At 35.7% G+C, this 23,216-nt stretch overlaps 1 protein-coding gene across 2 annotated transcripts in view; it reads right to left on the minus strand.

The window, feature by feature from the left end:
* Nucleotides 1–1,841: 1,841 nt before the first annotated feature.
* Nucleotides 1,842–23,216, minus strand: part of TMC1 (transmembrane channel like 1) — a 111,749-nt gene continuing 90,374 nt past the window's right edge. The window contains exons 10-23 of one of the 2 annotated variants that reach the window (XM_085529715.1): nt 21,646–21,752; nt 20,644–20,742; nt 17,612–17,754; nt 15,405–15,549; nt 13,328–13,522; nt 12,409–12,588; nt 12,092–12,244; nt 10,675–10,803; nt 9,120–9,187; nt 7,098–7,337; nt 5,699–5,824; nt 3,994–4,072; nt 3,765–3,900; nt 1,842–2,289 (exon numbers count right to left, since the gene is read on the minus strand). In XM_085529715.1, the coding sequence (XP_085385841.1) occupies nt 2,021–2,289; nt 3,765–3,900; nt 3,994–4,072; nt 5,699–5,824; nt 7,098–7,337; nt 9,120–9,187; nt 10,675–10,803; nt 12,092–12,244; nt 12,409–12,588; nt 13,328–13,522; nt 15,405–15,549; nt 17,612–17,754; nt 20,644–20,742; nt 21,646–21,752 (2,069 nt within the window). In that variant the 3' untranslated portion in view covers nt 1,842–2,020. Of the gene's footprint in view, nt 2,290–3,764; nt 3,901–3,993; nt 4,073–5,698; nt 5,825–7,097; nt 7,338–9,119; nt 9,188–10,674; nt 10,804–12,091; nt 12,245–12,408; nt 12,589–13,327; nt 13,523–15,404; nt 15,550–17,611; nt 17,755–20,643; nt 20,743–21,645; nt 21,753–23,216 lie in introns of those variants that run through there. The other variant, XM_085529716.1, reaches the window with a different exon arrangement.

Consider the following 23,216-nt stretch of genomic DNA (forward strand, 5'->3'; position numbering starts at 1 on the left):
GTAACGCATAGCCTTGATTACACATAGCACCTTCTTTTTCTAAGTGTCAGTCGCAGGTATAAAAAGTCCCAAACTAATATCTCATTACAAACATTTCCTTGCTTTTCAGAAAAGTTTGTTCTATACCCATGGATGAGGCAAAACCCTAGAGCACTGAGGCTTAGTTTTAGCTTACAATCTAATTTATTTCTGGACTAAAAGTGTGTTCAGATTTAATATTTGAATATTTCACATTTTTTAAAGTTTGAATTACTGTACTTTCTGAGAACATCTGAACTTCGTAGATTAAAAAAATCTATTTATCTTCCAAAGATGAAATGATCTATGCTACACTTTGCGTAAGTTAAATTACAAGAATCACTGTACCCCAGATGCAGACCTTCCTTGTGATCCATTCCTAACTCATTTGTCCACTCAGTTAGTAGCAATGCAGTTCCACTTTGTCTGCAAGACCTTCTCATGTGCTTATTGCAATGCAGTTCTCTTTCAATCCAGTTAGCAGTGCTTTGTGTTTGTATACAGAGCATCCATGCCGAAGCTGGCTAAAGATCTGATTGATCTCATGTCCTGTCACTAGCTGATAACAGATGCTTACAGAATCCGTGCAAGAATTAAGTAAAGTATAAAATGAACTTTCCTTTAGTTTATGTCCCTAGCACCTGGCAATTGATTTATAGACTGTTTGAGTTAGAATGTGAATTTGGCTGACTGCGTATTATAGAAATATGCAGGCTGTATAGTTTTATGCCTTTTTCAATAGGTTCCACAAGCTGATTCTTTTTTGTTGTTGTAGTTTGGTTGGATTTTTGTTATTGTTGTTTTGGTTTTTATTTTGGTGATACCACAGACTTGCAGTATACTGAGATATGATAAACTTATTTTTCAGTGGATAAAAACGAACTCATTTTATACAGAATATCCCCATTAGAATTGCAGTTATTTTTCAGAATACAGCCTATTGACTATATTGTTGTTATTTATCTTCTGAGTATTAGAAGAAGTATCAGAGCCCAAAGTTTGGACAGCAAAACAAAATCAGAACATAAAAATATGTCTGTCTCATTGGAATAAGTAACAAGGTTACAAATGAACACGCATCTATTCTGTGTTTCTACTACACTATCATACTAAGGATCTGCTCCAGCCTGGGCTCTCTATATGGCAATACAGATTTACACTAATAAATCCACAAAGCAGATTGATAGCTTATATTCTTATGCAGTAATAAATGTCCAATACCAAAATCCTGGTGAGTACTGGTCTTACCTATATTCCTCAAAATCATATCTGCATATATATGCATAGGAAATATTTGTTCTCCACATTATTATTTAAATTCATATTTAGTCTTTCAAAATATGACAAAACTCAATATTGCTGTACTAGCTAAAAGTGGCACTGCAACAGGAGTTAAATAGGAGTTAAATTTTCGTCATAGCAACAGGCAGAACATTGCTCTTCTTTTACCTCTAGAACAACTTCCCAAGGACTTTAGAGATAATTACCCAACTTCTGAAACAATCACAGTTTCATCATACAAAATCACAGTGCTTTGAGTAGGCATATCTCAATTGCAGACGTCTAGCCATATGTATTTTTTAAATATAACTGATTCAAATTCACTAAGAAGTTTTGTTTTCAGCAAACATTTTTGAGGAACAAAAATAAGAGACACTCTTGCAAGCTTTTAAGAAAATAACCAACAAAATACAAAATAATGTTTATTTTCCTAACAATATTTTCCAATACATACCCTAAGATTCATGACGTTTTGACACAGCTAACACATTTTTGCAATATCTTTAAAAGCAAGCAGATTTTTTTTTATTTTTTTTTTATTCTTTTTTTCTGCTGAGAAGTCTCATCTCAAAAAACTGAAGCATAGGAATATGCAGATAAAAATTCATAATAGACACAACAGAGTTCTGCACTTCCAGGAGGTTTTTGCAAGTCGAGATCACTCCTGTCTCCCTCATCGTCCTTCATCTTATAACAAAGCAGAAAAGGACAGACAGCTTCCTTATCTGTAGTAGGGAGGGCCTCTGGGCATTCCTGGCTGTACCCCTGGAAAACGTGGGTGTCCAGGTGGATAGCCCGGTGCTGCAAACCCTCGTGGCCCCGGTGGCCGAGTCACAGCAATGGGTGGTGGAGGAAGGTTTCCTCCTCTGCCTTGTGGTGGATAGTGGCCATTTAGGGCAGCACCTGGATGCTGTGGTGCCTGAGAGGAACTTGCTTCCTGTGGCTGACCTGTTGTCTTTGCTTCACTGCCACTCTGTTCTTTCTTGTTATCTGAAAAGTGTTAGGAGAACGGGGTTAAGGAATAAAAACAAAGAGCAGAAAATCTCTCAGAGGGAAAATCTGCAGTACACTATCTGCTCCCAAATATGCTGGAAAGTCTAGGGCCCGAGGCACCAACAGATGTGTAAGGTATGAGCAGATCTGCTCTGCCTTGTGGGCAGGCTGCAGGATGAAGTACATAGATTAAAACATGTCATGGAGAACAAACAGAAGAAGCGGGGAAACAACAATTCACCCAATGCACAGACAGTTTATTTTAAAGGAAAAATCAGAAAACCCAGGACAGCTTGCGTCACATCAGGCTGAGGAAAAAAACTGCAAGGCTGGAGGCAATACAAATGAAAGGAAAGGATGGAATCAAGTCTGCTGTAAAGCTGCAAATGAAAAGGCTCCTTGCCTGCTCCAGCATCACGGAATCCTTTTTAGAACAGGTCTGAGGACCTGGATGCAGAAAGCCCTTAATGTGGAAGGCCCATTTGTGGATGATAACAGCCCACTCAGTCTAGACAAATGAAATCAAACCACAAAAAGCCTTCCCCAAACATCAAGACTGCAACACAGAAGAAGATGGGTATAAGTTGTAGATGATTCCTCCCTACAAGGAACTGAATGACCAACATGCCAAGCAGACCTTCTTCCTAGAGAAGTCTGCTGTCTTTCTAGGGATCAGGTGAGGGATGCCACTAGGTTGCATGGTGCCATGGTACTGGAAAAAAGGCAACATCATGCCCATTTTTAAGAAGGCTTTTAAAAAGGATGACCCCAGAAACTACCAACCTGTCAGTCTCACCTTCATGCTGGAAAAGATGATGGAGTAGATCCTCCTGGAAGCTATGCTAAGACACGTGGGAGACAGGGAAGTGATACAGGAGAAACCGTATGGCTTTGCCAAGGACAAATCTTGTTAGACCAACCAAGTGGCCTTTTATGATGGTGTCACTGCACCAGTGGACAAGGGAAGAGACCATTACATCATCTACCTGGACTGTAGCAAGACCTTAGACATGATAACTTACAACATCTTTCTCTCCGAGATGTTAAGGTATGAATTTGAAATATAAACTGTTCAATTGATGACGAATTGGCTGCAGGATCCAGAGGGTAGTGGTTAGTGGTTCAGTGTCTGGATGGAGATAACTAATGAGTGGTGTCCCACAGGGGTAGGTACTGATACTCTTTAATATCCTTGTCAGTGACATTAACAGTGGGGTCGAGTGAATCCTCAGCAAGTTTGTTGATGACACCAAGCTGTAGGGTGTAGCTGACACCAGAGGGATGGGCTGCCATCCAGAGGGATCTGGACAGACTTGAGTAGTGGGCTCAGGTGAACCTCATGCGGTTCAACAAATCCAAGTGCAAGGTCCTCACTACCAATATAAGCTGGGAGATATAGGAATTGAGCACAGCCCTGCCAAAAAAAGACCTGCAAGTATTCCTCATCTTGAGAAATTCAAATCTATGTTTACCTTGATTTGCAGTAGATTCATCTTGCTTGCCTCCTTTTTGCTTTGACTGTGGTGGCTCTGTCTCAAATGGATTTTCCTCTTGTTCATTTGATTTTTGTGCCTTTTGTTTATTTCTTCTTTTGTTTTCTTCTGCTTGCTAATGATGGAGAGAGAGGTCATCTTTCAGTAACCTGAATATATTCTCTAACAATCATAAAAATAACAGAATTAACAATTCCCCATTCCTTACACTTTGAAGTTTCTTCTTCAGTTCCAGGTTAGCTTCCTTGTAGGATTTGGATGTAGCATTGAGATAATAAATACTCAGGCTAAATTTAAAGAAAAAGAATATATGTTGTTAGATAATAGTTTAAATACAAAGATTATTACAAGAATCCTATGGCAATAACTGTAGTTATGCTAATGCCAAAACTGTATTTTTTCCCATTTATAAGGCCTAATCAGAAGAGGTATTTTGACAGTGAACAAGGGAGTACGAAGAAGGCATACATAGCTCAAGGGAAATAATAATTTCTTATAAAGCAGAAATAAACATGGCAGCTATGGAAAATTCTATGAATTCTATGCAGTGTGCTCCAATGACTAAAGTTAAATAAGTTATTCAATAAAATTGGCAGAAAAACAGACAAAATCATAATTTTTTTGTTCTAAAACACAATCCCATTCTATTAAACAATAATATCACTGCATAGTAAATTTTCACTTTTTAATGAATTGTGTTTATTTCATAATAACTCTATGAAATTATTATTTTTTACTATCTTAAGAAGTGGAATTCTGATATGAAATGTTATATTGAAGTAAGCAGAAAATAATCTTCATATCCTATTTTCACTGTTTTTCCCGATTTTGCTTTATATATTCTTTATCCACCCCCTTTCTGCCCCACTCCCATCCCACCCCCTTAGTTTTGTTTTTATTTCTGCTTTGGCCCACAGCAAGATAGGAACTGTGCTCACAATAATTCAGTAGGAACTAACTGTACAATTCAGAGGACAATCTAGTCTCTGCTTATCTAGCTAAGATTTAAACAGGAGGAAATAATATGTGAATCTTCCTAAAATTTCATCTCAGAATCTCATTTATTTCATGTAAAAGCCTTCTGCAATTTCTGTTCCATTTTGTAGTCTCCTCCATGTTTCTGGCAATTCCAGAATGTACGGTTAAGCCCCTGTCCATTTGTACCTAGAATTTGCTTTTAGTTCAGTATGCTAAAAAATGTTATATATATGTGCATTAGTTTAAAATACTTTTATCAACGACTCAATACAGTCTTTAAGAAAGACTTTTCAGGTTCATTATTCATTATCTGCTATATAGCTATTAAAGATCTATAACAAGAAAGTGGACATAAGAGAAATATAGAAATATACTTGAGATGGGAATATCTCCATACTGTATTTCCATAACTCTCTCTCTCCATTCAATTCCATCTCAAAGGGTACAGTTTTATCAAGGAAGAGCACTGGCACTCAAGATCAGACACACCGAAAGTTAATGAGAAATTGTTCACCTTCTTGGTAGCCATCATTCTAATAACTTTGTATTGAACTTGTTAAGGATTTATGAGAGGTAGTTCTACCTCCTGGACAAGCTGATCAAGGTCACACTACCGCTTCAGATCCCACAACCCTTTGCATTTTGATTAGGGTTTCTCCGTTATAGTAGCAAAAGCAAAAATTAAATTAAAAAGCAAAAACAAAAAAACAAATAATAAAAAGAAAAAAAAAAAAAAAAAAAGCTGCAGAACAAAAGAAATGATCATCTGTGGAAAAGTACATTAATTGTGACCAAACAGAAGACATGAATTCTTCATCACAGAGGATTCAGAACTCTAATTAAGATACTTAGGCAGTATAAACTTGGAGTAAAAGAAAATGAACAGACTTTTCATTAAGTATTAAGCAAGATATCAGTTTATATTCTGTACGTACACCATCAGTAATATAAAAGGTAGGATGAGTCCAGGGTTAGAGGCATAACCAAATACCTTCCCAAACCAAGAAGGGAAGTCATGCTCCAGAGTTTCTGATATGACTTCAAACATTCTTGTTTTCCCACTAGTAAACAGAAAACGTGACAATATATCAAATAAAAATATTTTGGCAATATTAATGCAGTAGCATGCACATATAAGTGAAACATATCTCATAAAATCTGGGTAAAAGAATTTTAAAAAACAACTGTGCTTTGTCATTATTTAAAACTTAAAATTCTATAAGTTTCTTTTGCACTTGTACAAAGTTCTCCATAACTTTGCTAGATAATGAGGTTAAAATAGTAAGTCCATATTTTCCTGGGTTTTCTCTCATGCACTTAATAACACAGTTTAGCTTCCAGCTGGTAAAAGACCAGTCTTCCAAGTTTTCTGAGACCATTTTATCAGATCACTGATAAAAACATCCACTAACTGCTTCAGTACTTGGATGAATGCTGTCAGACTTTATGCAAATTATAAGAAACCTTACTTTGCACCATGTGCTTTGTTATCATCACTTCTGTAAAATTAAAGCAACATTATGCCTCAGTAAACTTTTAGAATGTCATGCTATTATCCCTTTATATCACTGTGACCAGTGCAAGTGGCTAGATGAATATACCAAAATAAACCAAAATTGGAATTTCATATATTTAATTTTGTTGTGTGCTCATTAAAATCATATCTCATTCTAACTACCAACTAAAGATGCTGAAAATGATACCAAACTTTCCAATTGAATGTATGGCTATATTTAAGGTAGCTTGAATGGAAGACACATGTTTGCATTCATGAGGCAGGCCAAAGTACTTAGAAAAGACTAGTGAATACAGGGGTCTTGAGAACTTGAGGAGCAGTGGAAATAAAGGAGCATGAAATATAGTGTCAGATGGAGATATCATAGCAGTCAAAGACTGTATCACCTCCTTGAGCTTCAGCACATCTGTGTACATTCTAACACACCCCCAGGCATACATAGACATTTACTATGTCACTCTCAAGATAGAAGACCACAGTGGCCTAACTGGCCACTGCTCTACTACTCAAGAATAATTACTGGCTTAATTAGAGCAAGAACAACAAAATTTTATATTACATCTAACTAAAAGAAAAGATTTTCTGTTCTACACTCAAAGAAAAATACTTTTAAATAATTAACCAGTTTTCTAGGATTCCACCTTCATGAAGCATTATAGTAACAAATGCCACAGGAAAAAAACAAACAAACAAACAAAAAAGAAACTTATATCAGGTGCTAACACTTATTAAGGAAGCTTATTTTCATTATTGGATCATTTACTGATGAGGCAGTCCAAAATATCATTAGCAAAAGATGTAGGTAAAATGCAAAAGACCTGAAAGGGCCACAATCAAAAGATGGTGGAATGGAGACAATAGTGTACACAGCAGGCAGTGTAGAAAGAAAAAGAATGAAAAGCAACATGGCCATGTAGAAGTTGTTTGATCTGGAGGCTTTGAAGACTCGCTCCTGGGGAACATTGCAGCACATCACTGCCCAGCACTGCAGGTACATTGAAGTATGGAGTCGGAACACATTGATTGCTGGGAGACATGGAGCATAAAAAGATCCCATCCTAGAAAAAAAGCAAAAAAAATAATAAATCACAACCTCACAATATTTTCTGACAGAACTTCTGGCAGGATATACCACATGTTCCCTACTTCAGTGTGCTGTGCATTCATTTATATACTGCACATTATTTCATAAAACCTTGTTGACACTTTTCTTTTTTTCTTTTAATGGCCTTGTCTCTCCTTGCTTTAAGAATTACTGCAGGCATATGGACAGAATTTACCACATGTAGTTTTTGTTTCAAAATTCCAAACTCATTTTTCTCTGCAAATGAGAGGATCACTTACTGAAATGCTACTCATTCCTACCTTGTACTGTTAGTTCAGGTAGCATCCCTGTTGTGTTAAATAAACATGAATTGCATTTAAGCTAAGTATTACCATAATAATCTAGTTTATTCTTTATTTCTTAATATACTAGCACCATTTTAGGAAGGGATTATTTTGCTACATTGTCTACTTCCAGAGTACAGAGATGTCATGTCAGAATACATGAGATTAACATTTCGCTCTTCTTGTCATGTATGCAGTGTCATGGTTTAATAATTTTGTAATTTTACTATCAGTATTCCACATCATAACATCATATAAAGCATGAATAATTTTACTGAATCTGCGACTTACAGAAGAAGACTACATCTTTCAGAGAACAACACGGTCAGAGATGGGTCACGGGACCTGGACACTATATTATCTCTCTCCCAGGCTAGACTGAGGTCTTTCGAGTTCTGGCGTTCAGGGGAGTGTGTGGGAGCCTTCACTGTTTCGCCTAGAGTTAACAGTAGGCCTCTCGGTTTTGGGACTCATTTCTCTCTCCTATTTTGCTTGATTCATTAGCTTAATTTCAATTATATTATATTATATTGTGTTATCCTGTATTTCGATATAGTATTTAGTAAATAAGTGTGCCTCTTTAGATAATTGCCACTGTTTTCTTTTTCTAATTAACTTTTTCATTTAGGCATAGGGCCCCTGTGGGGCCCATGTACCCCTGTCACAGACACAGGTAGATTTTCATTTAAACCATGACAATGCAGTGAGAAGGAAAGATAAATGCTTTTCAGCTATGATTGAAGACAAGGAGCATCTTATGGCCTTACTCCTTACCCTCACACAGGTCAGTTGCAGTATACTCTCCAACAAGATTCTCAGTAATCTATGTATATTTTTGGGTATTAGGTATAACACTTAATACAGGTAGAAAAAATCTTGACAATAGCATTTTAATATAGAGAAGACTAGCAAATGATTTGCATTCCAATCGTTTTCTGAATACTCAGAGAAGAAAGAGAATAAAGGAGCTTTTCATGGTCTATCTCATCTGCAGAATTAATGCACACATACATTTCTCATCTCTTCTAGTTAAGTGGCAGTCATAACTGCACCTGAGTCTATTCACTACTACTGCAGCAGGAACATTCATATATGGATACGTATATTTAAGGCATTTTTGCACATGATGCATTGGAATAAACTAGATATTTCAGTTTCAAGGCATTCAAATGACTGGAAAACAATCAACAGTAAGATAGGATTCCACCACGCCTTTTACTGCAAAACTCTACAAAAGTCTCATACATCTAGTCCCCGAATATCAGCACAGAACTATTTTATAAATACTCCCACTGATTTCACTGTACTGAAGTAGTGCATTACACTGGCATCAAACTAAAGCAACGAGACAAGACTGGCATTTCACAGATGCTGCAAAGTCCTGCAGTACTGCAGAGAGTGCTGATGAACAAGAGGTATATTAGAGTCATAGCACACTTTGCCACACTTACCAGATCATGCCTTGGTTAAATATAAGTCCAAGCACATTCCCACTTATATCAAACTCTGAATATGATGGCTGAAAGAAAAAACACAAATGCTTTCATTAAATTTGCATAGATGTTTTTAAGATGATTTGTCTATATTAAAACTGTCACTTCCAACAGCAATGAAATACTTGCATTGTATTGTAAAGATGCTCACTGCATATTATCTGTGAATAATGAGACAAATGAGGATGACTGAAGGCTAACAGACAGACTTTAATACTGGTTGCAGAATTTTATTGATGAACATTTTTTGTCTCTTTGTATAGAAGATGCTAGTGGAAAATTAGAGCTCTGGTTACTGGATACATTTTAAAACAATAATCCATACTTTATCCACTGGAATGGAGTCAGGATTTGGTGGCCACCTCCCACCCCCCCCTAAAAATGATACTAAGATTTAATTCCTTTTCAAATGATAGAACTATGTTTCATATTTTAATTTTAGAAATTACACTGTTGAAGAATTAAGTTCAAATATTGACAGATGTCTCTGATCATTAATTTGCCTTCATCTTTAATATGAATATCTTATTTCTAATTGAGTCAGCTTTACAGTAATTTCCACTTCAAGACCCAGCCATTAGGACTCATTATCACTTTCTCTGCTGAAGAAAACGTCACGTCATAAATTTTTATCTCCTGTATAGATACATAAATATGGCTATCAATCAATAGCTTGGTCTGCTCTTTCTAAACCATTCATTTGATTTCTTCATTGCATTATTACAAAGTTTGAATAATCTCTGACACCTGGCTTTCTGATTCAGGGCCTTTAGCAATTCATTCAAAATCTTCAGCAAATTGACATTCTGTCTAGGGAAGGTTGTTTTTCCTAAATAAGTAGGACATCATGAGACTAAAAGCAGAGTCTTAACATTGCACAAGCCTTGAGGTGATATGTTGACTCTACTCTGCTAGGGTTGATAACATAGTCAACATAATGTTGAAGTGCTAATTAAAAACCTAGCCAACAGTCAGGTTTTTTGTAAATAATTTACTGACCAAATACAGGACCTAGCCTATATTACACATGACCTTTTGCCTGGGCAACACCTCTCCATGGAATGTGATGACCATCGAAATGCCTTGCAAGTACTCAGTATTAACAAAACATGTATAGCATTAGATTTTAATACGCATAGCAATTCTAGGAATAGGAGGGTACTTCACAGAAATACTGCGAATATCACATGTTTAATGTACAAAATCTATGTGCTTTAGCACTTGGGTATGCATACTTTGAGGTGATCTACCAGGCACCCAATACTGCAAAAAGGTAATGTTGGCTTTCTAACCTGTTATTCATGTGAGCAAGTGTCATTCATGTATTTTAGTGACATTTCCAAATGCCTTTACTCAAGCTGTTTACCAGTCTCCCTTTAATTCATAAACATTTTCTAGCTGCAAGCGTGAGTACACTGGATCTGAATAGCAAATTAAGTATACATAAATCAGTATGCATGCACATGAGTGATGAACTGACACGGACAGTTAAAATAGCAAATCAGATACTTACAAATCCATATTCCAAGTCCCAGCACCAGCAGTAATTGAAAAACCGAACAAAGACAGCTCTCAAGAAATCACCAATTAGAATTGTGATATATGTTGTCATTGTGTCAGAGACTGTCAGCCGTACAAATTCCTGTTAAAGCATTATTTTCTTTTAAAAATACATGCATGCAATAATAGCTACAATAATAATAAAACACCAGACTAGATCCTTAAATGTGCTTCCTCTGCTACAACTTGGCAAAGCCTCTTTTCTCCCAAATCAACCACTGAGAAATCAAGAAGAATGCCCCACGTCCCTTACAGATATCCTCTTCTTGTGCTCATAACAAATGACACTTCCGGGGTCCCAGACTATGATTAGTCTAAAAAATGTTTCCAGACAATACTGCTGCTATAGAAGAACTCTAAAACCCCTTGATTCCTATAACTTTGGGGAGATAAAAAAATAAAAAATAAAAATCCTACAATACTTATTCCTCTTGTTTTATTTTAGTAAGTTCCACTAAACTCTACTGTACCAGGCCTTACCCTAATTGCCTAAAAATGTATTATTATTTGATCTCAAAATACAGAGAAAATCAGCACAGTAAAGAGAACTGTGTGTTCTTAGCTAATAATTCCTAATCAGTGGAAAGAGTTCAGTGTTTGTTTTCTTCCCACCTCTCTGCTCCCTGCTGTCACTTGGGAGCATAGACAACAAGTGGGGAGACTGCCACAATGAGGGAGCAATAGCAGAAGTTGTGATTCAGTGGTGAATTCAGTGTCATGAGCAGGGGGGAAAAATTAAAAAAAGAAAAATATGTGTATATGATCTATCAGAGAAAAGGAGGATGTTGGGAATGTTTCTTTGTAAATATCATATTATATGAATACAAATAATTGTGCATGCTCAACTGAATCAAATAAAATGTTCTTTTTTTTTTATCTTATATTACTTGATCTAAAGATTAAAAAATGCCTTCCCAAATATAGACTGATAGCAAGAGCTGATCTCACATATTGCATCTCACATATTTCCTTGTTGAGATTTTCATCTAAGATATGTCTGTTGTATTCAGAAACTGATTTTGTTTGATCAAAACTTTAATCAGAATGACTACATTAGTTAATTGTTGTCACTGATCCAGTTTTTCACAGTTGCAAGCTTTGCAGGAAAGATATGGGAAGAAGACAAATATATTTTTTTTTCAATGCTGTTAACAATGCAGATGGACCTCCCTACCAGAAACAATTCAAATAAATTAAAATAGCTGCTTCTGAGCCTCACAGTTGGGAAAAAAGTAAGTCTTACATCTTCATTTCCTCATGTTTTTGCAACTTAATTTCACTTGTCAGCAGGAATAAATAAGGGTTTGATTTAATTTCTTTTAATAGGCTACATTTTGTTTTCAAATATGAACTCAGATAAGCTACATTACCTGGCCTACCATTGTTTCCCAACATGGTCCTCTGGGAACATCTGCAGGGTCCACCTGTATTGGAGGAGCAGTTGAATTTTCTGGAATAGTGCCATTGTACAGACTGGCTTCCCATATTGTCATGTTATACTTGACTATCTTTTCTTCTTCCAACTAAATATTAATGAGGAAAAAAAGAGATTATTAGGTTATACTAACAACTTTTAATCCTTTTTAATCCAAGACTCCCCCATCTTTCCCTGACACATCTGTGACACAATCAGAAACAGACATCTTTGACCTGGTGCATATTAAAAATAGAGAACTAGACAGCTTGCCTTGAGATTGATTTCATCCATTAGGGCGATAATGAAAGTGTAGAGATTGCCAAGAAAAAGAGCAAATATGCGTCCAAGCTGCCACCTTAGAGCTATTCGAGGATGGTAGTTTTCCAGAGAACTGATTACATCAAATAAGGTTGGACAGAACATTCCCAAAAGTGACATGACCATGTTTACCTAGGGAGGTGGGAGAAGAAAAAAGTTTACAGCAAAATGTTAGAGGCAGGATCTTTTATTACTAATTGTATTAATTATAATTTTCTGTGCTACTTTTCATTTGGTATTTAAATGGAATGAGTGAAGAGATTTTTATACAGCATTTCTGACTTTAGCTGTTTACTGTTTTGTTACAGCAAACACAATCATTTTCACTATTTCTCCAACAAGTAAATCTCCATTTGCTCCAGATGAAAGCAGACTGAACAGAAGAAAAGAAAGATAGTGGACTCCTGGGCTGACGTGTGGAGCTAAAAGGCATTTCACCTTCTTGTTACACTACAGAGTTGTACTTTTGGAGCCCCAGCAAACTTTAGACATGGCCACATACAAGTCACTTTGCTTGGACTAGTCTCAAGAGAAAAGCAACAGGAGACCATGCTTCTTGAAGACATATAGTGACATAGTGGTGAGAAAAACAGTTTTCAGAGCCCACCCAAAAAAAGGTGAAGGTCACAAAGGAAAATTAAACATGAAGGAACACTGGAAAGAACGAACCAAAGAATATTCCTTTTAGTGAATTGGGAAGTAGCGAGACTAGAATAGTTCTTTTTTTATACATTTACCACCCATACTACAAGTACTTAAGTTCTCAAGGAAAAAAAAATAGTAATAATAAAAAAAATAAAAATAAAGGCAGCATGCAAAGTAAAGGAACAGTTTCAAACCACATCTATTTCAGAAATGTGCTAGCACGAACTTCATTTCTTTCCCACCACCCGTAGTTCTCCAGACCTTCCAGGGCAAATTTCTGGGATCTTCTCACAACAAAAAATATGAGGTAGCCACTCCCAGCAAGTGTGCACAGGGCTAAGAAGTTAGCCAGAACCCTCAGGAACCGAGTCAAGTGAATATTTTCCTCTTTTCGGCTCTCCTGCTCCTCCACGATAGCTTCCTGCACTTGTTAGAAACAGCATAACATTATCAGCACTGTAGTGGTCAAGACTCTACATTGGTTAACCAGTTAGAAATCAGTTATATAAGCTATGACAAAGCAAATGCACACTTGGGCATCATGTTTTCAGGCAAACACATATTTTATAAGAAAATCTGTTTTGGACCTCCATGGACACTGGGGTTTGGCCCCAGAACTCACTTTGCTTTGATTTGGTGTATCCCCACTAGTTCTCATTACACCTTCATTCATGTTTCAGTAAGAAATCAGCTAAATCAGCTCTGTCCCCTTGTAAGGTGCTGTGAGGTTGATTCACCAGCAATACACATGTGGTTTGCTGTCAGAAAAGGAACTGTCACACTTTTAAAAAATGCACATTTGTGACAAAACGGCAAAAATATATATCAATATTTTGAGAATCAGAAGTTGGCGAGGGATGAAAAAACTGTTTACATGTAAAAATGCAGGAGACAAGAAAACAAACAAATATTACACTGCTTCAGATTGTAATATAAAATGTTTACCTAGCGTTTACCCTTCGCCATGATACTGCTGGAAATGAAATCTCCAGCTCTCTGCTTTTGGCAGCAGAAAGAGTTTTCTCTCTGAAATTTCTTCATTAAACAGAAGTTTGATTACAGCTTCTTATTTTGGTATAGAGATCAGCTGTCCAGAAGGGAAGCTGGATTCCTGAATAGTAATTATTATTATGGGGTTTCACTTTTCCTACCGCCCATGTTCATTACATAAAGGAAAGGAGACAGCAGCAGCTATAAAGCAAAACTCCTAGAATGTCAGCCAAACTAAGGCTTCACAATCTCTTTCCCTGTTTGTTTGCAAAGATTACAATAAAAGTTCATGAGTGTATTTCTCAAAAATAAGTCTCCATCACAACTGATTTATGTTCTCCAAATGTTATTCAATAGCTGACCTTCATTGGCAGGCATGGAAATCTCAGAGACATTCAGTGCTTAATATTTTGTCAGTATTTGTTTTCTGAGGGCCTCTTCTTTCCACTTATGTGCAGATAAATTTTATGCCTAGAGTTAGGAAGGTGGGCAGTATGGAGAAACAAACTGGTTACATCATTACTGCAGAAAGGAACAGGACTGTGTATGATAGGACAGTATAGCTAAAGCTTGGCCCTCTAGTTCCTATTGTTATTTAACATCATGATTGCAAGGCTGGTGTCCTGTTCATTTCCCAGTAACATGTTGCCAGTGTATTCTCCAAATGTTATTTGAAAGCTAAATTATAATTTACCATACTGGTATTTCCCTATATAGAAACAGCTTATTTAACTTTCAACAGACAAAATACTTTCCCTGCATTGTTTTCACAGCAGTGCAATCTCACATCACACCCTTGATTACCCGCAGAATATCTGCTGAAATCATCATGCACTTCAAACTGAACAGAAGCCTAGCAAAGTCTTGTATTGTACTGCAAACTGGGCTATGTTTCATAATTGTTTTCTTATGCAAAGTAAGTATCAAAATTCTGATGCAAATTCTTATATTCTAATAGCATTTTGTTTGTTTGTTTTTTATTATTGCTGTCTTCTGGTATCTCTCAAGTGGAAAGAGAAGAATGAATAAGCCTTTTTGAAAAATGAGTTTTTTAGGCATAAGCATGATAGAAACTATAAGCCATCAAAAACAAGGAAAACACAAGGATTATTTTTATAATAGAATCATAAAATTAGTTCTGCAGACACAGAGGAAAGAAAAACACAATGGAAATGCATAAAGACTCAGAACGAGAGGCATCCACTTCAGTTTAAGTATCTAGATTCCAGTTTATACTTGGCCTTAATTCTATCTGATTCACAATAATGTGAAAAATAAATCAAATTACATCTCTTTAGTGATCTTTGTTTTACCTTGAAGCTGGTAGTGATAGAAGCAAACTTATTATCTGCTGTCTCAGGATTGCCAATAAGGTAGTCCCAGCTTGTGAACATTTTCCAGCTGAAATTAAAGCTAGTGTCATCCCCACCACCTTCCTCATTTGCATTCCTTGCCATTCTACAAAAATCAAAAAGATGCAGAAAGGCCCTATGAGAACTAGTTTTGCTCTGTATATTAAATTATTAAAGCTCTGACTTCATTCTGAAATACATATATATTGTTGTAGCAGTCAGTCATGAAAAAATCTGCTTGAAGCAAGGGAAAACAATGGAGATTTTTATATTTTTAGAGAATTTGTCAGATAATAATACTCATTTTCATGAGAAAAAATGAATGTATCTCACTAACATCTCAGAGGAATTCTTCTGTATAAGAAACTCAAACACAATATTAGGCAGATCTCTCAAAGAGGACGTTGCAGTAGATTTGGTTGGAGACTTCATTAAGAGGAAGAAAAGAATTCTAAGATAACCAGACAAAACAAAATAACTTATTAATAATAATGGTGTCAGGCTTGCCTCTCATCACATGTGTATTTTTAAATGAGATTTGTAGCAGTACCCACAAACATAGCATTCTTTCTTTATTGATTTCATCTCGACCACTAGGTTTACTCTTTTGAAGTGTTGTCATTCACGTAACAGTTGTCATCTTGCTTCTGTATGCTTCATCACTTCATTCAACCCACTAAACACAAAGATGGCATATGCTGGTAGCAACAAATCATATAACCTCGGACATTGCATTGACATTTTATTCAGGGAAATGCAATCCTTTTTTTTTAAACTGACTAATGTAGTAGATACATTTTATTAATATCAATACAAAGCATGTAACACATTTCTAACTGTCCAGTGAAAAGCATACTCTAAGAGGGACAAAATTTTAAGGGACGCAGCAAACACTTCTGAGCTGGCATAGTCTAATGCCAGTTTGATATTGTTGTTGTTGTTACTGCTTATTTACAGAAGAGCATACCATGAAACAGTCTTGGTAGGATCTGACCTGCTGCTGCTTTTAGACTAAGGTAATTTTAGACTAAGGAAATTGCCTCTAAAATGTTTCTAACGAAATAGTGAACGGTCCTGTGCTCTGGATGTCATTTATTTGAGACGAGAAATGTTTCCATGTTGTTTCCATAGGATGAGCCATAGAGTGAAGCTGTTATTCTAGAAATTTCCCCTAAATATAATAATACCACTTATACTCCTCACAGCCTCCTTCATGCATGCATGTATTCTTTTTCTCAGATGTCAATTAAGAGGACAGCATATGCATTGCACTACTTTCTGAAAAACAGCAATGATCAGTAGTCTGCAAGAACTGCTCTTAATATCACCGAGCTACAGACCAGCAGTAACAGCACATGGCCAAGTGTGAAGGAGGACACTACATACAGTATGAGTTCCCTTTGTTTTGTATTCAGAAATTCTCTGCTAGAGTAATTTTATTTTTATTTTTAGTTTTTATTTATCAGCATGAATGTCAAATATTACTCTCTGAAACTTCAACTTTTCTCATCTTCAAAAATACATAATCGGATAAATAGTTTAAAAGATGTTTTCAACCTAAATTAATGACTTTTGATATTGAACTAGTTTTTCATTCTCCAAAATGCAAATCTGTAATTGAAACTTTTTTTCCCCCTTCTGGAATCCTTCTGCTTTTGCCCTGTGCAGGAAACCACATAATATTTGAAAAACTGAACATGATTTAATCTAGTGCTTTTGAGTGTGGTAAATGTTGGCTACATTACAAACACTGGAATGTTTTAACTGTGATCTTCTCTAAATTTACAGATGTGCTTGAATCCTGGCATATACTGCCCCAATTGTTCCAACCTAAGAAACTTCTAAAGGTGCGTTTCTAGCTAACAGCATTTGTTGGGATAGGTGGTCACTGCACTTGAATCAGTGTTATTAAACACTGTATTTACTAACAGTGTATCTCCTCTGAAACTGTTAGAATCATCGTTGTTTATTCTAATATTGAGTTTGTCTATAAAATAACAGTGAACGATTATTTATCTAATTATAGTCTTATTCAGCCTTTCCTTGCATTTTTGATTCACTGGTGTTGCATTTGTCCTGCTTTAAGACTGCTACATTCCAAAGTGCACTTTCTGAAAGAAAGTCTGAGTGATTAACATTGATACTTGTTTTTATAAATGTGAACTTACGTTCGAATGACAATCATAAAGCTGTAGCCAATAGTCCCAACGCCAACAAGGAAATAGGAAAGAGGCATCCTGAACTTGAGCCATCCAATTGTCCGCTGGTTATTGTAATAACCGTAAAAAAGCACAGAATACTGTGCAAAGCCCTGAAAATTCAACAAAAAAGTTGTAATATCATTAATCTGTTAGATATGAACATAATCAGAAACCTACTAGCAACGTTATGAAAACAGTTCAAAATGGCATAAGCACCACTGTAATAAAGCTCACAGGAAAGAAGATCACCCACTTTATAATGTTAAAAAGATAGGATATTTCATGTAAATTTTCAAATCTTTTAACTTTAAAACTTTTCATGGCAAATCTAGCTACAATAAAAAAAAAAAATCATCCTCATATTTTGTTCTATAAATTCCTTGCAACAAAAATGAAATGTTTGCTTCATTTCCACATTCTTGCATAACTTATTTGACTTAAAATTCTCATGTAACTCCTTTGTTTGATAACATTCTTTTCTGTTATATAGGTGGTAGTTATATATGTTAGTCATTACATAAATACATTGCTTTTAAGATTATTCAGTATGTAGTTTTTTTAAAGCACTTAGATTCCAATGCTATACAAAGTGTGAGGAAAGCATATGGTTTTTTTCAGCAGTTAGGAGAGTCTTCTAAAAGCAATGAGAATCCCCTTCTCTTCAGATCAATTTGCTGATTTTTCAGAGTAATTTACTAGTACATGGTTAGCTATAAACAATTGCTGGTGTCTAAAATGATCCAAATCAATGAGGCATTCTGATAATCCTCAAGTTATAGCAGGAATCTCTTCCTAGAAGACTGTATGCAGAAACTTTTTTACAGTAGCTCACTATGGCTACATCTCCAGCTGAATGCAATGAATTCAAGTCAAATACAGTGTTCTGTCAAAAATGCAATTGGTGGATAGACCATGCATTATTTTGACACTAATAGAGTAATCTGAGGTTTCCATTAGTTGAAAAGAGCCATTTTCTTCCCTTCTGATGTTTAGTGTCTCATATTATATAAAGACATTTCTCCCTTACACAGTGCAACATGCACTTTGTCTATAGTAGCTGTCGCTACAACTAAACTGAATCATAGTATAAACAAAAAGAAAATAGATTTAGCAATTATTACCTGAAAATGTTAAGCATACACCATGAATAATTATTAAATAAATAAATTGTGTTAAATAAATAAATAAATATTCATAAATTATTTTGTAGCATTCCATAACTGCTACCAAATAAAAGATTGCTTAATTGAAGATATTCTTGTCTTCAGGGAATGTTTCTTAATCTGACATTCCTCAAGAAATTTTTTTTTCACCCTAAATATTTTAAAGGATTTGTTCCTTTCATTGCCTTCTTCTATTTTAATATCTATTGCATTCGTTCCTTGTGTTAACTGCTTCTCTTATTTTCTAAACTTTCTACATAGCTGTCAGGTCCTGTTTCTCTCCACTGTTATAACTTCCTCCTCCTTCCACCATCTGCCTACATTCCTGTTTTCTCAGCTCCATTTACTTTAAAAACTTTGTTCCTATTTGCTGTGTAAGCCTCTTTTAGTCTCCATTCTCTTTATAAAGGTTTTGACTCACTGCACAATTCATATTTCTCCAATAGCTCCCTGATGTTTTAATATCTGTTCAAAATATCATCATCTAAATTCCCAGCTACATGTCTAGACATGTTCTTCCTGTCATTCAAGTATGTAACTCCTTATGAACCAAATATAATGTTATTTTATGCAGCAGTCATTGGAAAATTTTATAAAGATGTTTTCTTAGAAAGGCATTGTTGACTTCTATACAAGGACTTCTATACATTGTTGACATATCTATACAAGGAGGGACCATAAAATGTGGAATTAGTAAAGCAGAAGTCATCTTATCACTTAATGTATATTTATAGACAAAAGAGAGGCAATCAATGTGCTTTCTTTATATTACATTTGTTTAATATACAGTGTTTTGCTATTAACAGTCCTGAAAGACTTTGCTCATAAATGTGAAAATGTGTTTATCAAGTTTAGTATTTCCCTGTGTTCAGTGGTCTTATTACCAGATTCTTCTTGCACTGTTTGCTGAATATTTAAAGTAGAGCCAAGAAAGCCAAATTGTGTAGGCATTTGAGGCACTACATAAGAGTACTGAGCTACAAAGTATCCTGAGATCTAGATTAAGGATCTCTATACACCCTAACCTGAGTTTAAAATGGTAATATTAACAAGAGGCATAATCACTGTACATTTCTATGTCTTTTTCAGGGAAAAACAGAGATGGTTTATTGCTGGAAAAGGGAGACATATAAAAATTTTCCTATGCCCTAATGAAAATGTTCATGAAGCATCCATCACTGTTCCATGTCACCAAGGGTGGGACAGGATCTCATATTATCCCAATAGATGCTGCTTCTATCAGTATGAAGGAAAATCTTAACCAGACTCACACCATTTCACAAGTGAAAAGTACCTTTTGTTGACCACTGTCTGTAAAGAACTCCAACAACCTTCTAATTAATGTGCTACAATGCAAAATTTATCATCAGCTGATCTTATATGATCTTATATCCAAGTTGGATCATCTTTATACAAAGAGGTGCAGAGACATGTCACATGCAAAAGTAGACTAGGTGTTTTAATGATGACAAAGGAGAATGACATCTTTAGGAATAAACTGCTAATCTGCTAAATACAGATGAACAAATTAGTAGACCGTTAGTAGACCCTCAGTATACAGAGATGTGGATCTGATACAGAGAATTTTTCCAGGGAGTCTTTGTATTGATTAAAATACTGAAATATATATGTGAACTCTGAGATTTGTCATAAATTTTACCTCTGGGAAAAATCTATGCTCATAATTTGGGTAAAAAAATAAAATAAAATTACTTCTAATTAAATTTTCTCCTGACATATTCCACATTAAATCTGAGAATGTTAAATAATGAATCCAAAGTTCTTAATAATCAAAAAGCTATGTGAATATGAAACATTGTAAGATTATGCACTTACACTAAAATCCCAAAGAGTAGCAAAGTTCATAGCTGTAGCTTCTTCAGCTCTTGGAACAGTTTTTCTAGGTAAAGAGCCATATGGCTTTCCCATCAAAGCCTAGAAACAAGAAATGATAGCAATTTACATTTGAAAGCAAAATACCAACAAAGAGAAGGGCTAGTGATCGGTCAGTTCTTAGGAAGACTCTTCTTGTGCTCCTTAGCTCCTTAATGAGAATGACCTACTTCCCCACCTCTTTTCATTGCTTCTCACATTAATATTTGAAACTATGCCTAAAGTAAGCATTAATGATATTTTCTACATTTAAAGTGACATTTCACATTCAATGTGTCACCACATCAGCAGGGGTTTGTTTTCAAATCAAGACCACAAGATTAGTTTTTCTTGTAAAATGGGATTTTGTTGGTTAATTAATTGAACTATGGGGGGAAATGCAAGGGATACCATTTTTGGATTCTGAGTCTCAGTGTTCTGGAAAGATGCCATGAATACACGTTTTCATGGGGTACCTCCCAGGCCTTTCCCTGTGAATAGTAGGGCATATTCTCTGTTTTGGCTTCAGTGGAAAATGGATCATATGATTGAAATGTTATACTAAGGAATGGATGGAAATTCCCAACTTACAATTTCCCATTCGGTCACTAGAAGATAAGGTGAGAGATTACGACAGGCTGAAAGCAAGTAGTTGACACAACAATTTCAGTTTCAGTTAAGCACTCTTTCTTTGAAAAGTTTAGCACCATTTCAGGCCATGCAAGATCACTTTTGGGACAGAATCTTACATACATTTTTCTGGTAAGACTAATTCAAGATACCACTTGAAGACACAGACAAACTTCTATGAAGAAAGTATACCTTTATGTCTTTTGTACATCTTAGTAGTTTTTAATGGCACACAGACAGATTACAAAATTACATGGAGGTCAGGTCCTGTGAGATGCCACAGCAGAGACAGAAATTCACATATCAAACTTCAATGAAAATCTAAAAAAATCACACCTCAGGCACCATTACAAGTCCAAACGTCAGTCCAAAGAGAATCATGTTTATTCCATACATCCAGCGTAAGAATATGAAATAAGATGCTACCGATGAGCCAAAGTGACCTATGAAAATGTAAGACATGGGAATATCAGTTAGTCTTTTTACAATCCTTTACCTTAAGATGAAGGACTTATCTTTCCAGAGAAATAAATCCCTCCCTTCACAATCACAGCTTATTCAGATCATTGCTTTTTGGCTGCACACACATTCATTAAAAACTGTCTTCAAGGAGGGAGCACAGGAAGAGTAAAATATCATTTAAAACCTCTGATAGAAACCTGAAGAGCTCACTAAGAATTGCAATCACTTCTGATGTGCTAGTTTCGCCCAAAAAAAAAAAAAAAAAGGTCAAATATCCCACTAGTTTTATGGGGTTTGTTTTCCTCTCTATGTGTACTAATTAAAAAATGTATTTTAAAAATTAGGTTTTCTACCTATATACATTAACTATACTATATCTTCTATATGTGGTTTTATACAGTTTCATGTGTCTTAATATCCTCATTCTTTTAGGAATGATTTCAGGAAGCAGAAAGCAGCATGGAACATGGTGAGAACAAGGTCCATATTCACTACAGTGGAACACATTTTATAAAACTAAGCAAAGGTTAATATAAAGCTTTATATTTTAGGGTTTAAAAACTGTAATTACCTTTTTCTTCCTCTTCCTTACCCTGCTTCTCTATTACTTCATTTATTAATACTAAATGATATTGTTCGCAGAACAATCAACTCTTTTGAGAGTTTTTGTGTCTGAACAATGGTGGTCTACCTATTGCGTGTCCACGGGCAGAAAAAAGGTCTATATAATATTTAAATGTATAGTTAATGCTGGTCTGCATTCAAAATATGAGTACTGCTCTGAAAGTAATGCCTCCTGTTTTTATTATGCTGGCCCCCAGTGTCAGAGACAAATATTGGTGGTATGGAAGTAGAGGTTGAACCAGAGGTCCAGGCTTCATATTAGGATATAATTTCTTCTTCCAAACAGTCAAGTGCTAGAGTGGGCTGCACAAGGGAGGGGATTGAGTCACCATCCCTGGAGGTGTTCGGTTTTGTGGCAGTAGGTGGACAGTTGGACTGGATGGTCTTGGAAGTCTTTTCCAACTTTGGTGAATCTATGATTCTATGATTCCATGATTTTCATCAATATCCTGTTACATTTTGTTGCCATGAGACAGATGGCAGTGGAGGTGCAGTCTGACAAAACAGTGTCTGACATGGAAGTGAGTATGAAGCAAAGGTTTGTCACTGAATGACACTCATCGACATTCATTGATGCTTGATGAACATTTATGGAGACCAAACAGTGAATATGAGCATGGTGAGGTAGTGGGTGGTGCATTTCAGCAGTAGTGACAGTGATGTGAAAGAAAACCACAGTCTAGATGATCATGTACTGCTCTCACACCACGAAATGAAAAGTGTCTTAGTAAGTTAATCCATGCAAATCAGCAGATTAAGACCATGGCACTGTATGGAGTTGAACATCAGCTTCAATGTGCTGAAAATGATCATGGCAAAGT

Source organism: Coturnix japonica, chromosome Z (assembly GCF_054131305.1).
Source record: "Coturnix japonica strain WE chromosome Z, WE-NBRP24, whole genome shotgun sequence".
NCBI lineage: Eukaryota > Metazoa > Chordata > Aves > Galliformes > Phasianidae > Coturnix > Coturnix japonica.